This window comes from Orussus abietinus, unplaced genomic scaffold (genome assembly GCF_000612105.2).
Source record: "Orussus abietinus isolate OABI.00-Male unplaced genomic scaffold, Oabi_2.0 scaffold4, whole genome shotgun sequence".
NCBI lineage: Eukaryota > Metazoa > Arthropoda > Insecta > Hymenoptera > Orussidae > Orussus > Orussus abietinus.
Window position 1 is genome coordinate 2303909 of NW_019396014.1, and position 14297 is coordinate 2318205.

Consider the following 14297-nt stretch of genomic DNA (forward strand, 5'->3'; position numbering starts at 1 on the left):
CGGGTGCGCGATTATCGTTATCGGCACGACCGCTGCGACAACGATAGGGTCTCGAAGGTAACGAGATAGTCCTCGCCGGCGTCGCGACCCCCATGGACGAAGGACCACCGTCGTTGGTCCCCCCGACCGCGATAACGGTTCGCCGACAACTCGAGGCCGTGGTCCCCGAGCCCCGCGTTCCTTTATCGAACCCGGGTGACGAACGATCCACGGGTGGCCGTAGGAACGAATACCGCCCGCGTTGACGACCGATCCTTGGAAGGATCGCAAATTGTTCTCGTCGCTGTCGACTAATCCCCTTGTAACCGCGCCCCACGTCCCGATGCGTTCGTCTCGGCCCCTGGTTTCTCGTTCTAGGCACCGATCGATTTCACCTCACCTTTACGCCACCGTAATAACTTTTAAGAGCATTTCTTCAACTTCTAATACGTCCTCCGACCCGTTACCTTTACCTTCGACCGCTCGCCCTTGTCCTTTGTTCTCCGACCCCTCGTGAAATGGTTCTCCTCTAACCTCTGACCTCTGTTCGTCGCTCCGTCGCGTTCCCTTGCTTTTAATTTCCCCCGCTTCTTCGGTTTTACACCCCTATCGAAGATACCGACTTTTCGACGACCCTTCTCTTTCCCTGTTTTCCTGGAGACTTTCACCATTTCTTTTTCCCATGCAGTTTCTCCGACCGTAGGCGGCGATTCGATTGGTTCGATGAAGACATTGATGGTTTATTGTTTGATGTTTTCGCAGGTTCGCGGAACGCAGCCAAGCTGGCAGCCACCGGCAGTAACCCTGGAGCCGTCGCTGCCGCCGTCGCCGCCGCCGCGCACCCTCCCGTGCTTTGGAGCTCTCGCAGGAAGCCGGGTAAGACTCTGAACAATTAATTACATCTTTCTCCGGCCTCGTGGGGTCCCACCGCAACCTCGGCGGGATCCTAATCGGCCGAACTTTGCCAACTTTGGTACGTGACGACGACGCAACGTCCCCGAGAACTTCTCGTTAAGAGGAGGAGACGCGCCGGGATCCGAGAGGGTGCTCGAAAAGCACCTTCAGAAGCGGGAACTGTCGAATTTCTAGAAGGAAGGAGGACCCAAGAAGGACGAGGAATATTTGAAACGAAACATTTCCCAGGTCGGAGTTTCCAGACCAGAGGAAAGACGTGAAACTCGAGAGACGCGACGACGAGTCGACGAACGATTAGTTGCGTCTTTGGAGTCTGAGGAACGCGCGACGAGTCATTTTACCGCGAATAGTTCGTCGATCGAGAAAAAGACAGGATATCCTTTCCGGGGGGTTGTCGAGTTTCTCGGAAGCGACGATCGATGATCGTCATGACGTCTCGGATGGACTCAACGGCCCGAAGAGCTCGCGACGTTCGACTCGCATTGTCTCGAGTCGAGGGCACAGCCCTCGGGGGGAATCGTCGTTCGGATTAATTATGTATAGGATAGGAGAATTAATATTTCATGCGGATAAGGCAGGACAGGAAAGGGCCAACGCGAGGAACGCTCCATTAAGCCTGACATTAATTTCCTGGCGACTCACCGGCAGGTCCGGAGGGGAAACGTTTCCGCTATATCGATTGCGAACGATTGCCGAAACGAAGAAAGAAAAGGGAACGCTTCGAAGCATTTGCTCCGCATTTTCTGGCGCGATTGAACTCGAGGATTTAATTTCTTCACTTTTTGCTTACCTTCCGGGGGAAATTATTCCCGCGGGAGCGCCTCCTTCGTCCTTTGGCTCTTTTGCCTTTCCTTTAAGACGCATCTCTTGCTTTCGGGATCCCTTCGTCCGTTATTAATAATTACCGTTCTCCCGGTGATATCTCGAAACCCCCTCTGGGATATTCTTTGGGGAAGGAGCAATTCGCAATTTCGCCTCCCTTTCAGGGATGCCCTGCTCGAGGCCCCCGAGCGTTCCCGGACGAGCGCTTCCCTAGGGACGATCGTAACGCGCCCGAGGTTCCTCCTCCACGGGGTGGGGAAGAGAACGACCGGGGGAAACGAGGCCTAAGGCCTTAAGATTGAGAATCGCGCGTCGCTTTGGCCGGGAAGAGGAGTCCGCAATTGCCCCGGGGTTAATTCCTCCGCGACCGACTAATTCAATATTCAGCAACGAGAGGGAGAGAGGACTCCGGATTGAAACCCGGGGTAACGAACGAGTCCCTCGTCGTGGTACCTTTTCTGGCAACGAAGCGAGGGGCGCGTCGATTTTTTAATTAAAAAATACGGGGAAAAAAAAAAATTGGCATCGAGCTCCTTAAAAATGAAACGTTACCCGGAATATCTTCCCGGCGACCGCTCTCGGGGACCCGGACCGGAGGATCCATCGAACACGTCGTAATCAGTACCTCCTGGGTCGCGATTCTTCCGAACGGAGCGCGACGAGAGACGGGCCGGGGCCCGTCTTCGGCCGACGAGAGGAGGCCGCAATTGTCCCCGGGGTCAATTGCCCCGCGGGTGGCTAATTCGATGCGCCTCGCGCGATGACCCCAACGTATTGACCCCGTCTCTTGGATCTCGGACCGAGGGGGCCAAGAGGCGCCGCCGGAAATTGGAGGCTTCCCCCGAAAAGTGGAAGAGTTCCCCGCTCGGTCTCGACTTCAATCGTTTCCGGTTTTTTTCGCGACTCGCATCTCGGATGTCGCCTTTCGCGCGGTCCAGGCGCTCGATGGGACCGCTCCTGAAAATTTCTGAGCCGTTAACCTTGGCCGACCGAGGAGGCGACCTCGACGCTCCCCCGAGATTTAAACGCCGACCTCGACTCGGATCCCGAATGAGACTCCCCGACTTAGTCTTAGACGTTAGTCCCAGAAATTGTGCTTCCCGAGAGTCTACGGAGGGCGCGGAAAAGGGTACGGGAATCTCCGTTCCCCACTGCCTCGCACCCGCAACGGAAACGCCGAAAGCGTCGACCTTGACCAGCGGGAGGTCCTGCTCGGAGAACGGCGTGGCCGGTCGACGTCTCGAGGCGACATTGACCCGGTTCCGCGTCTCCGCGGGGGGTCTCGCAGGCGATTCGCGACTCCGCTCGTCGGAGTCTAGCTCCGCGGGCGGACGCGCGCGGACGCCGCTCGGGGGCGATGTGGGTCAATCCGCGGCGGAGCGGCCGCGTGGGCGCCCGGAGAGCGGAAGGTCGTAACCCGATAGTCGAGCCACGTTTAATCGGCCGGTTCCGCAACCGGCCGCTTTCTACCCGCGAGTGGAGCGGATCCGGAGGCCCGACGACGCGACCGAATCCCGGCTTCCTTCTTCCAGCTGGCCGGAAGTCGCCATTACGCGGATTCCGGCCGGGGGAGATTAACGAGGGAATCTCGACGAGGAACACGCCGGGGGACCCTCGGCTCGAGGATTCTCCGCTTTTGAGGTTAACTCGTCCCGGCTTTTATTGGCCCACTCCACGGGAACGAAATCCGGGTCCATTTGTCCGCGTGGACGTCCATGCGGCCGCGGGCCTCTCGAATTTCCTGTCGATGTTAGGTAGGCTCTTCCTTTCTCGACCGCGCGTCGACGCCAGGATTCGCCCGAATTTCGTTCAATTTGCGAGCGGAAACCACCGTTTACCGCGCCCGGTGCGAGATGGCCGCCGTCCTGCCGACGCCACGGATTCCGCAAAACGGTAAACGCCCGGATTTGACGTCCTCCCGCCTCGGAATGAGGTTTCGGCCACTCGTCGAGGCTCGACGAGACGAATCACCGCGTTGTCGCCAACGGCGGAAGTCGTCGCCGACCTCCTTCCGGTTTACGCGCGTCTTTGCGGCCTCTGGCCGGCTGCAAAGACGCGCCGGAAAAATATTGACGCGCCGACGAAAACGACACGCGGCCGGTCGAACTTTCCCTCGTCAATTAGCCGGTCGACGGAACGTTCCACGTTCCGCGGTATTTTCCCCGCAGAGGCGAATCTTGCTCGGTTGGTTATTTGGGAGGGGAGGAAGGTCGAGCGAAGATACGGGAATTCGACGGCGGAGGGACGGGAGAGAAAGGAAGCAAAGGAAAGGTGGATATCGGGCTTCGCGTGAGACGCCTTTACGCTCGGCTCGTTCACGGAAACTCGCCTAATGGCCCTTCCGAGGAGAGATTACGCGTATGAAACGGGACATGCGAATTACGCGTGCGTCTTCCCTCGCGGAATCGTAGGCACCGGTTTTTGCGCGACGGTGGCCGATATTTAGCCTGGAGATCGAGGCGCCCCGCACGCCGAAGGATTCCGCGAACCGAGGGGCGGAAAATCGACGATTTGCGATTTCTCCTTCGCGGGATGCGCGCTCGTCAAGTTTCCATCGTTCCTCGTAGACGCGAATTCCCTTCCCAGTGGTTCCTTCGGCCCGAGACCGCGAGAAATCGAGGAGGGCGACCCACCAGCGGAACGCTTCCGATTGGCTCCGCCGGTTTGCGAGTCGCCGCGACAAATCGGAAATATGTATCGGAGGTACATCTTCCGATCTTCACGCGTAGTTCCCTTTTCGTTCCGGTAATCCCCGGATAAAGAGGCTTTGCTCGAAGGAAGGCATCGGCATCCTTTGGGCACGGATAGCGGCCGCGGGAATTCGGGATAACTCGAGAATCTTCTTCTGTTTTTTTTTTAATCGTTTTTCTTTTATTTATTTATTTTTTTTCATTTTTTCTTGCGGGTTGAATACAATTTTTAAGGTTAGGGGTGGATTTTAAATTCGATTTTAACCTCGGTGGTAATTATTTTTTTTCTTTATTCCCGATACCCGATGACGGGCATCGAAATTCGAGCGATTCGGCACGTCGCGCGGAATCGTTTCTCCGAGTGACTGCAGCGCCGGATGCGAAAAAAATCTCTCTCGTTTCTCTTCGGTTCCTCGAAGTCGGGCGAATCGTAAAAGTCACGTTGTAAAATATATATAACGGGCCGCGAGGAGTTGGACTAAGTCGAGGGTCCTCGTTCTTATGCCTTCCCCTTATCGCGCGACTTTACGGCACGCTTAGATAGCCGATCTTCGATATCGCCTTAAGACCCTTTTCCTCGCTTAATCGCGAACGCTCGTGATCGATGACCGACTCGTCGAGGCGGTCCCGGGGCCCAGGAAGGCTTTTTCCCCGAATGGAGCCCGAACCCGGGCTGACGCAAAGTACCGCGAAAATCGTTTTCCAATAAATTACCGCTCTCGGCCCGATAACGTTCCCGTGACTCGGAGATATCTGGGATTAGTCGCCGACTCTCTGACAAGGAATCATTTTAATAATCGTACACACGTACGCTGGTACCCCCCTTCCTCGTCATAACTTTGCGGTTAGGATAATTGTTCCAACGGTACAACACGGTACAAAGTGAGTGCAATTTGGCAGGAAAAAAAATTTCTAATTTTCGGAAAAGTAGGGGCCATTGGGATTATCTGGATGCCTTGGAAATTTGGCCCTTGCCTGGAGGATAAAAAAAAAATCGATACAGATTTTCGGGCGGAATGGAAAACGTGTTTCGAGTCGACGAAACGATGGGTGCTCGGGGAAGACTTGCCTCATGGCAAGGTCCGGCCCGACGGAATCCCGGTCGTTTTGAGGACGAGAGTCGGATTCGCGAGACCGGTTAACGCGACGCTTCCTGAAACATGAGGTAATCCTCGAGCTTGTCTCGAACCGAGGACGATCGTCCGACCGTCCCACCGGACGACGCCCGCGCTCTTGACCACCGACAACGAGGCGCGTCCGCCCGATCGGGACCTTCCCGCGTCCGTCGAGAAAGACGAATCGCTTCCCGGCTTATCTTACTTCCGACCCATCGAGGCCAAGCCCGACTCGTTTTCTCGAGAGCGGACGAGAAGTCGTCTAAATTCGTAGGATCGCGAACGAGCTGACAAGGGGTTGGAGGAGAGGGCATCTTTTATGCAGCATTGAATTTCAAGGAAATTCCCCTTTCCGCGTCGGCGGAACCATAGGACTCCTCGCCGCGAGGGCGCTTCCCAATTTGCGGTTAACCTCGTTTTTGCGACGAGCCGTTTTAACGATACCGTCGAATATACGAGATCCTCCGGTTAACGTCCCGGGATGCGTCGAACGCTCGGAAGAGCGGAGAGCACCTCGCGACGAGGAGTCAAGGGGAGATCCCGTCCCTGTCTTTCCGCCGAATGCAATTCCGGGCCCCGACGTCGATTTCCAAAAATTTTCTTCCAATCTCTCCGGAGCTCGTTCTATCGATTCCCGCCCGATCGATCGACAAAGTCTGCCCGGGCGGATCCCTTTCCGCCGATTTACGGTCGGTCCGGTTTCGCGACGGACCGTTTTGCTGATCCGGTCGGATACCCGAGACTCTGCTGAGCGTAGCGCGCACGAGGCGTACCGTTCGCTACCTCGAACGCTACCTCATCGGTTGCGTAACCCGGTCGGCCCGGCCTGCCCGACCGGCCCGATCGGCCCGACCGCATCGGCGCTACACGTGCGAACTCTCGTCCTCGGCCGCCTGCAGGTCGGGCCGGGATGCGATCGGACCGGCGTCCTCGTCGCGGCCGTGGAAGCGCCTCCTCGGGTTGCACGCTTTCATCTTCCTCGAACGTAGTGGAAATATTTTGGATTTTTAGGTAACGATCCCTCCTGTTTTTAAGAGAACGGAGACGTCTACCGTCCCCTAAACTTCTGCCCTGCGTTTCCGAGGATTTTCCATTTTCCGGCTCGGACCGTTTTGTTCCTGCCTCTTCCGGAAGACTCGGAGTTCCTCGGAGAGATTCCTCGAAGCTGGCTCCGTATCTCCGGGTACACCGGGGGTTTGTGTTCCCTTTTTCCTCCCTCTCTCTCCCCGGGAAACGCTTTATCAAGTTTTCCGGAGAGTTTCGCCCGGACGGGGGCGGATCCCTTTCCGGTATCCCGAGATTCTCAGGAATTTCATTGATATTCCCGGGAGGACGCTCGCTCGGGACGGGACTTTCAGGGGACGAGTCCTTTCGGGGCCGACGTTCTCGCGGGGGCTTCCCGCGTACCGTTTCGCGAAACTCGGGAATTCCAGACCTCGCGGTGACGAAATTTTTATTCCGAATTTTCTCTCGATTTTCCCCGACCTCGTCCTCGCGGGTCCCCCGGGGAAAGGAAACGCATCGGCCTTCCGCTCGACGCGATAATCCACGAGCGAATCCAGGAAAAATATGAAGGGTCGGTCCGTCGTCGTGTTTCCGAGAGTAGAGCCCGATTCGCGTATCGATCGCGCGATCGATTCTCGACTCGTGATTTATTGGCCGCTATCGGGTCGGCTCTGGCTTTCGCGCCGATAATCCCTACGCGGCTCGTCCCGACCGGGCGGCTCTCCGGACAAAATTTTGCCCCCGAAAAACCGTCCACCCGATTTTGGTCCGTGGAAATCGTGCCGGCCAAAGTTCGCTTCCGGACGCTTTTTTTTTTTCTCCGACTTTCGTTTCGTCGCTCTCGAGATGGCCCAAGAAATCGGTTCCCTGCGTTCGGTTTCGCGTGGAAAATCGGAAAAGAGGCGCAAGTCACTCTAGCGGAAATTTCCTATGCTCGGACGGGATATTTTTTCCCGCTCGTTGCGCGGTTTACCTACGGCGTAAGTGCCGATCGTAAGAGCGGAAGCAATATCCCCGAATTAAAATCCCCGTCGCAGCAATTTGTCCCGGGCGGAGAAATTCCTGGGGTGCGTTAACGCCCGCGAAGTTTCCTTTCCCCAGGAGTCCCGGGAGGAGAGAACTTTCCTTCGGACTGCGATCCGCGAATCAGAAATCCATCTCACGAAGAGCGGAGCCACGTTCGGCGTCCCGGCGTCTCGGCGTCATACCGTTAACCCAGAAAGAAAGGACTCCCCGTCGAAGTCGCGTCCGGTGCTCGTCCGCGTAGCCGGAGATCGAGGCGAAGCTCGGTAAACGTAAAAAGAGGGCTCTCTCTCGCCACAGGAAGGAAAAGGGAAAGGGGGAAAAATGCAGTTATGGATCGCGAAATCGATTCGCGATTCGTCCGGGACGTTTTGCCGGTTATCGCGTCGCCGACCTTGCCGAGCTCGCCGATCGATGCTCTTGGCAGCCGAACTCGATTCTGGCTCGCCGCCACCGCAAAATCGACTTCTCTTGGTAATTCCGCGACGGCCGGACCGTTTCCCAGGACATACCCAGGCGCGACCAAACATTGCCCGAAAATACGTCCGACGCGAGTTTCGATAATTTTTATCACCCTTTCGGCGTCGCCACCCCTCATTAACTTTCGTCGTTTCCCTCTATCGACGATCGTCGGTCGCCGTGGAAATTCATTTATCGTCGCTTCTCGCCGACGAAAGACAATTTCGAAAGGACGAGGTTTACGTCTCCTTCCTCTCTCGTTCCGCGGAACTCTCGGTATCTCGTGACAGGGGCCGCGATAAAACTCGGCGTGACTCAACGTTGAATTACCCCGGGGATGACGACGTTGACGGCGGTTTATCATCGAAGGTAATTCCGAGTGCAACGTTTTCCGCGCGCCCGTCAAAATACGGGCCAGTCGGGCCTTGGGTACCGCGTTATCGCGGCTTCGTTTCCTCCTCGTCCGCGACGCGGACTCGCGGTGCATACGTTACGAGGCGACGGCCGGTCTCTTTCCCTCCTTTCCCTCCCGGAGTCGCGAAAAGAAATTGCCGCGTTCGTCTCTCGCCTCGCATCGGAACCGCGTCCGCGCCCTCGGATCGACTTTGTTCGGGCCGCGGGCCTCCTTCCTCTCTTTCGTTTCTGGACCTCGTCCCTTTCCGTAACGCGTACCTCGCGGATCCCTCCGCGACGTCCGTTCATTCCGTGGCGGTCCGTATTTTCCAGCGGCGCCTAGTTTTCTCCTTTCCCCTGGCGGGCCGGGGTATTTCCTTTCCTTTCCGTCCGTCTCTTTTTTCCCGCTCGTCTTCCGCTCCTCCTCCGCTGCCCTTCCCTCTCCGAGTTTTTCTGGCGGCGGCGCTGCGGGCCAGCGGGAGCGGCGAGAGAGAAGGAGACGCCAGGCGCCGCGAGGAGAGAGCGAGAGGGACGCCCGCCGGCAAGAGTCGCGGCGTAGCGCGCGACGCGCACGCGCACACGCGGGGATCGCGCGTCCCGCGTCGCGGCGGCCTGCCCCCTCCCCTCCCCTCTCCTCTCCTCGGACGGGAGTCGACTCCGACGCCACTGGACGCCAGTCGCCGTTACGCTCGCGGAGGGCACGCTACGGGCCGGACGTCGCGCCGAGACGAGCGACGCGCGCGGCCCTTATCGCGGACCGGCGTCAATCTCGATCCCGGATACGGAGGCGCGGTCGGTCCAGGAGATCTCTCCCCGGCTTCCGGACGATGTGAAATCCCCAGGCGAAAGTGCGCGCCAATCGCCGAGATACGCGGACGCGCCTCCGGGGGGACGACGGAGAATCGACGGAAAATCGGCCCAAGGGAGAGGAGAGACTCGGAACCCTAGGCGCGGCATGGCCGCGCGGAATCTCTCGAGCGTCGTCCCCGTCGCCGCGTGCGAGGCGCGGGTTTCCGGAAGATAGACCGCGGGTTCCGCTCGCGCGTCCTTCCCGACCGGAGGGATCCCCGCGACTGGCTCCCCGTGGGCGCGGCGAGGGGACGACGCCGCCGCGCCGCCGCGCCGCAAGCGCCGAGATCTCGAGGTCGAGGTGGCGCGGACCCGGGATGGCGGCCTCGGCGAGGGCCGGGCCCTGAGGCGGCCCCGCGCCCCCAGGGCCGACGATGCCTCCTGCCCCGGGAGGACGGCCCCGGAAGACCAACGCCGAACGATTATGCAGCTGAAGAAAGCGATGCTCAAGATATTCGATCAATGTGAGTCGGCCCACCGGGTGAGAAGTGGATCCCAATTTTATCGGGGATCGGCCGGCGCTTTATTTTCGGCTCCGGGCGTCGTCCGGCGTCCGTTGGCCGCGTTTTCGCGTTCCCCTCGCGCGGAAAGGAGGTTTCCCGATTTAGCCCGGCGAGACCGCGGATCGCGCCCGGTACCGCCGAATCTCTTTTTTTTTCCATCCCGTTCCGCGTACCGCGTGGTCGTAAAGTCGCGTCGCGGGGAATCCGCCGGTCGGAAAAAATCTCCGTCCCCTCGCGACTACCCCGGCCGGAAGGAGCGTTATCGGGCCCCGTCTCTCGCTCCGACGCGGAAGAGCTTCCGGGATCATCGGCACTTTTCATCCTTGCCCGTAAAGAGCGTTCCCTTTTTCGACCCGATTTTCTTTTCCTTCGCGGGGTCCTCGGTCCCCGGGAGGGAGGAAAAATTCCGGGAAAACGGGCACGTCTAATTTTAGGAGGTGCCTTCGGAGTTTCGAGACTCGGTCCTTCCTCACGGCGACTGGGAGAGTTTGCCGGGATCGAGGAAATCGACTTCGAGACGCGCCGCTCGGCTCTCGGTGATTTAACGCGATGGAATCTCGTTGATCGTTTTCCCCCTCGATACGGAGAAGGAGAAGCGACGAATTCGTTCCCGCGGCCGGCGACGCCCCGCAAGGAACCGCCGTTTCCGCGTCGATCTCGATCTTCGAGGGGAGTCGCGCGATCGGAATTCGATTTAAATGGAAATCCGAGGTTTCTCCGCGAATGGCTATTTTTTTTTTTTTTTTTTCCCACATCGCTCGTACCTTCGGGCGCTTTACCTCGAGCCGGGAAAGAGAGAGAGCAACGCGCGCCGCAAATGCCAAAATATGAAGTAACGGTTTGCATCATGGGAGCGTTTCTACCCGGCTTGGCCCGAAATGGCAGAAATGCGCCTAAGAATGCACTAATCGAAGTTTCCGTACCTCGGGCATCGAGCACGCGCACCGATTCATTGCTTTTCCACGTGACGAGGATTGCGCCGCCGCGTTTTCGCGTGACTCGCCCGATGTGGAGGAAAAGGATTATTTATCCTCGAGGAATTTCGCGATCCGCGCGTTAACGCCGATTGCATCGCCGCTTGCCGCTACAAAGTATTAAATCCATCCTCTTGCGAAATCCCCTTGCTTTTGCCTCGTCAAAACCGACGTCGGGAATTTCGATCGAATGGCATCTCGGTCCTAGATTTTATTAATAGAGAAAAAAATGTAACAAAAATTCGAAAAATACGCCGGTCGGACCATCGAGCCGTGTAAGAGACGATGGTTGAAAAAATACAGGAAGAGGAGGAGATGGACGAAGCGTCGAACTCGAAAGTGACGACACGACCTTTCGGAAATCTATCGAAAAACTGGCGGGTTGCGACTTTTTAGTCCAGGCGGTCGTTATCGATGCTCGACAGCTGCGCAAACGAGGAAGGCGACGAATCGAGACCGAGGGAATCGCAAACTTCCTGGACGAGCCGTCGAGAAACTCTCGAAGACTCGAGACGTCTCGGCAAGTTCCGGAGAGGGAGGACCGACCGGGGGAATTTATTTTCCCCGCGTCTCGTCGGGGTTTTAAAGGAAGCTCCAGCTCTCGGGAAAATCCAACTTTTCCTTTGGTCCTTCGCGGCGCCGAAATTCCGAGGTGCCGACCGTCGAAACAAACTCTTGTCTTTACGTCGTCGGGAAACGCAAAACGTCCTTTTCGTTAGGAGGACGTTATTATTTCGGCAAATCTTTCCGCCGCGGTAGGAGGAAGGATTCCGCGAGTGGATTCGAAGACCCGTTCTCGATTCAGCCTCGTCACGCCTCCAAGGCGACCGCGGTTTAAATCTTCCGTAAACGCGGAAAACAAGAGCGGAATGCAGAAAGTGTCCTTTTGGGCCGCCGTCGTCGCGCGGAAATCCTCCGTAAATCTTCCGCCGGTTTGCGGGAGTCTCGGTGAAACTCCTCGTGGTGGACGCGCGGTCCGATCGAAACTCCCGGGGGAGCTCTCCTTCTTCCCTCGAAGTCCTCAGGGCTCTCCCGCGAGGGGAGAGATCCTTCCTCGGGGAATTTCAAATTCCAATGGACGCAAATCCCGGCCGTTTAGGAATTAAAGCTCCGCCGAATCGAGCCTTCTTCCCTCCTTGGGAATATTAACGAGTTGGCTAGGTCAGGGTGGAAGGTCTCTCCTCCCCGGGACAATCGATGGGGCCCGGTCTTTGCGGACGGAAACTCGATCCCGCCCGAACGTCCGTCGATACGCGTTATCGTTACGCATCGTTGACGCAATAATACCCCGGCCAATAAGGACAACCGTGATAATTGATTCCCGACGAGACTCGCCAAGGATGCCTCCGCGCCGCGCGAGGCACCCTGTCGATCGCTTCCGTTAACGCCAATTAAACGGCAAATCGAGCTACGGGATCCCGTCCCCGGAAAGGTGAGCGTTTCCTCCGGAGATGGTTCGCGGCAGGTCGGGATGAGGCCGTGAACTCCGAACTCCGACTTTGGATGTCTCATTTTCCCCAGAACCGAGGAGAGCCCGAACGCAAACCTACTTTCCCTCTGGATTCTTCCTGCCTTGCGTTGAAACGATGTCGTTTACATTTTGGGAGATTTCAATTCAAGTCAATTTGGGAAATTTCAATTCAAGTCATTTTGAGTGATATCAATTTAGGTCATTTTGGGAGATATCAATTCAGGTCATTTTGGGACCGCCGAGCTGGGGAAGTTTTTGCGTTACTCGACCCTGTGGAGAGGATCCGTTTGAAAGTTTTCCCTCTTTGAGGGGATCGCTCGGAAAGTTTCCGGACTCCCCGTTGTTCCGGCGTAAGGCATTTTTCCAGGAGGTAATCCGAGGACGAGCCACCGGAGCTAGGGGGGGAAATTAGATGTTTTCTTCCCTCGAGACGGGGTTTTTCCGCGGATCCGGGCAGAGAGGTTTTCCTTGCGTCGGTTGACCCGGTATCCGCTCTTCGAACGGAGTCGGGGCACTTTGAGAAATTAGATCGATGATTCACGGTTCGGAATCTGGCATGCGTTGGGACGAGCCCCTCTCGCCCGTGCGAATCGGGAAGTGCGTGACCCTCCGAGGAGTGCCCGACCTCCTCTTTTTCCCGCCCTCGCGTGGGCCAAGTTTCGATATAACGCCTTTATCTCGAGGCTCCTGCCAAAAAACTGTTAATCGAGCACCTCGGGAATCTCGGCCGCGTCGGTGACTCGAAAACGGAGGATCTCGCGAGAGACGACTTATCGGACCGGAGGATCTAATCGGCGCGCAATTGCCGGCGACGATTGCGTCGGCGAGATACGAGGCGCCTCTGAATTGCGGCTCGATTATCGTTTATTTATTTACCTTGAGAAGAGCCGAGGCGAGTACTCGCCGCGAGTCGCGTACGAGCGAGCGGCCTTCCATTAAACCGCCTCGACGATTATTTATCGCGCGATAATCGTGCGCGGGAATCCTCATCCGGAGCACGGAGAGGACTCCCGAGGTGCATTTCTTTTTTTTTTTTTTCCATTCCGAGGAAATTTTCCGTTTCGGGGATTCGGAGTCCGACGACGACGTTAGGCCCAAATCGTTCCTCGTCGTTCTCACGTAGGTGCGTTTCTTCTTCTCGGCTTTTTTTACGCAACTCGACGTACGCGGATGTCTCGTATCGCGAGGCGATTCCGCTTTTGCCGCGAGCGATATATCGCGGGATTAGCGCCGATTATCGAGAGGGATTTTTTATCGTTTCCGGTTAAACCCGGCGCACGAAATATGGGGCCGAAAGGTTAAAAGTAAGCCGGGTCGCGCCGCTAGAATAGGATGCAATTTCCCGCTTTGGCGGGGCGTAATGTCGAAAAATGTCCTCTGTGAAAGTTGTAGCGAGGGTCGTTGGGAGCATCTTTTGTAGGAAACGTTTTCTCGTATCGCGAAGCGTCGAGGCTCGGGCTTCGTTTGTTCGACACGCGTGCCGCCTCGGGAGGTGCCTTTCCCCTCGGGAATCGGGAATGCCATCCGAGAGGACGGAGCTCGAAGATCCGCGAGGGGACTCGCGATATCCGCCGATGCGATTTGACGTAAAAAACGGACGTTTTCGGGGGGTCGTGAACTGCTTCGATAACGCGAGACCGATTCTCCCCGAAGGAGAAGAAAATAGGGAAAAAAATCAATTAGCCACATTTCACGCCTTGCCGTCAAAATATTGTCTTTTTAAAAAGTTGTTTTCTCTCGTTTAAGAAAATTCCCAGATTTTTGGCCAACCGATTTTTTCCGAAGCTTTAATTTCGGCAAGGGATTTCCCAAAAGGAGGGGATATTTCTCGAGGTCTAGACGGGGTAAAAAAATCCATTTCTCTGCCAGGAGCACCGCCCCGGAGGGAGCTCGCCGCGTAGGTGGGCACGTGCTCTCGAGGACGTCACCGGATCCGCGGTTTCGGGATGACGTAAAGACGAACTCCGCGGATCGATCTTTCGGGAACCGACGAGTGGCCGCGAGTCCCCGACGGGGGCGATTCTCCCAGGGGAAGAGAAAAAAAAAAGCCGCGAAAAAAGTGCCCGGAAGACGGAGGTGGACGAACTCGAGAAGAAACT

The 14297-nt window shown here is 57.1% G+C and overlaps 1 protein-coding gene across 5 annotated transcripts in view; it reads left to right on the plus strand.

Moving 5' to 3' along the window:
- The window catches only part of LOC105695672 (dual 3',5'-cyclic-AMP and -GMP phosphodiesterase 11), a 41148-nt gene that overhangs the window by 12557 nt on the left and 14294 nt on the right, over window positions 1-14297 (plus strand). For 3 of the 5 annotated variants that reach the window (XM_012417450.1, XM_023434652.1, XM_012417455.1), the window contains one exon: window positions 742-855. In XM_012417450.1, coding sequence (XP_012272873.1) covers window positions 742-855 — 114 coding nt within the window. Of the gene's footprint in view, window positions 1-741; window positions 856-9093; window positions 9715-14297 lie in introns of those variants that run through there. The other 2 variants (XM_012417454.1, XM_012417451.1) reach the window with 1 other exon arrangement.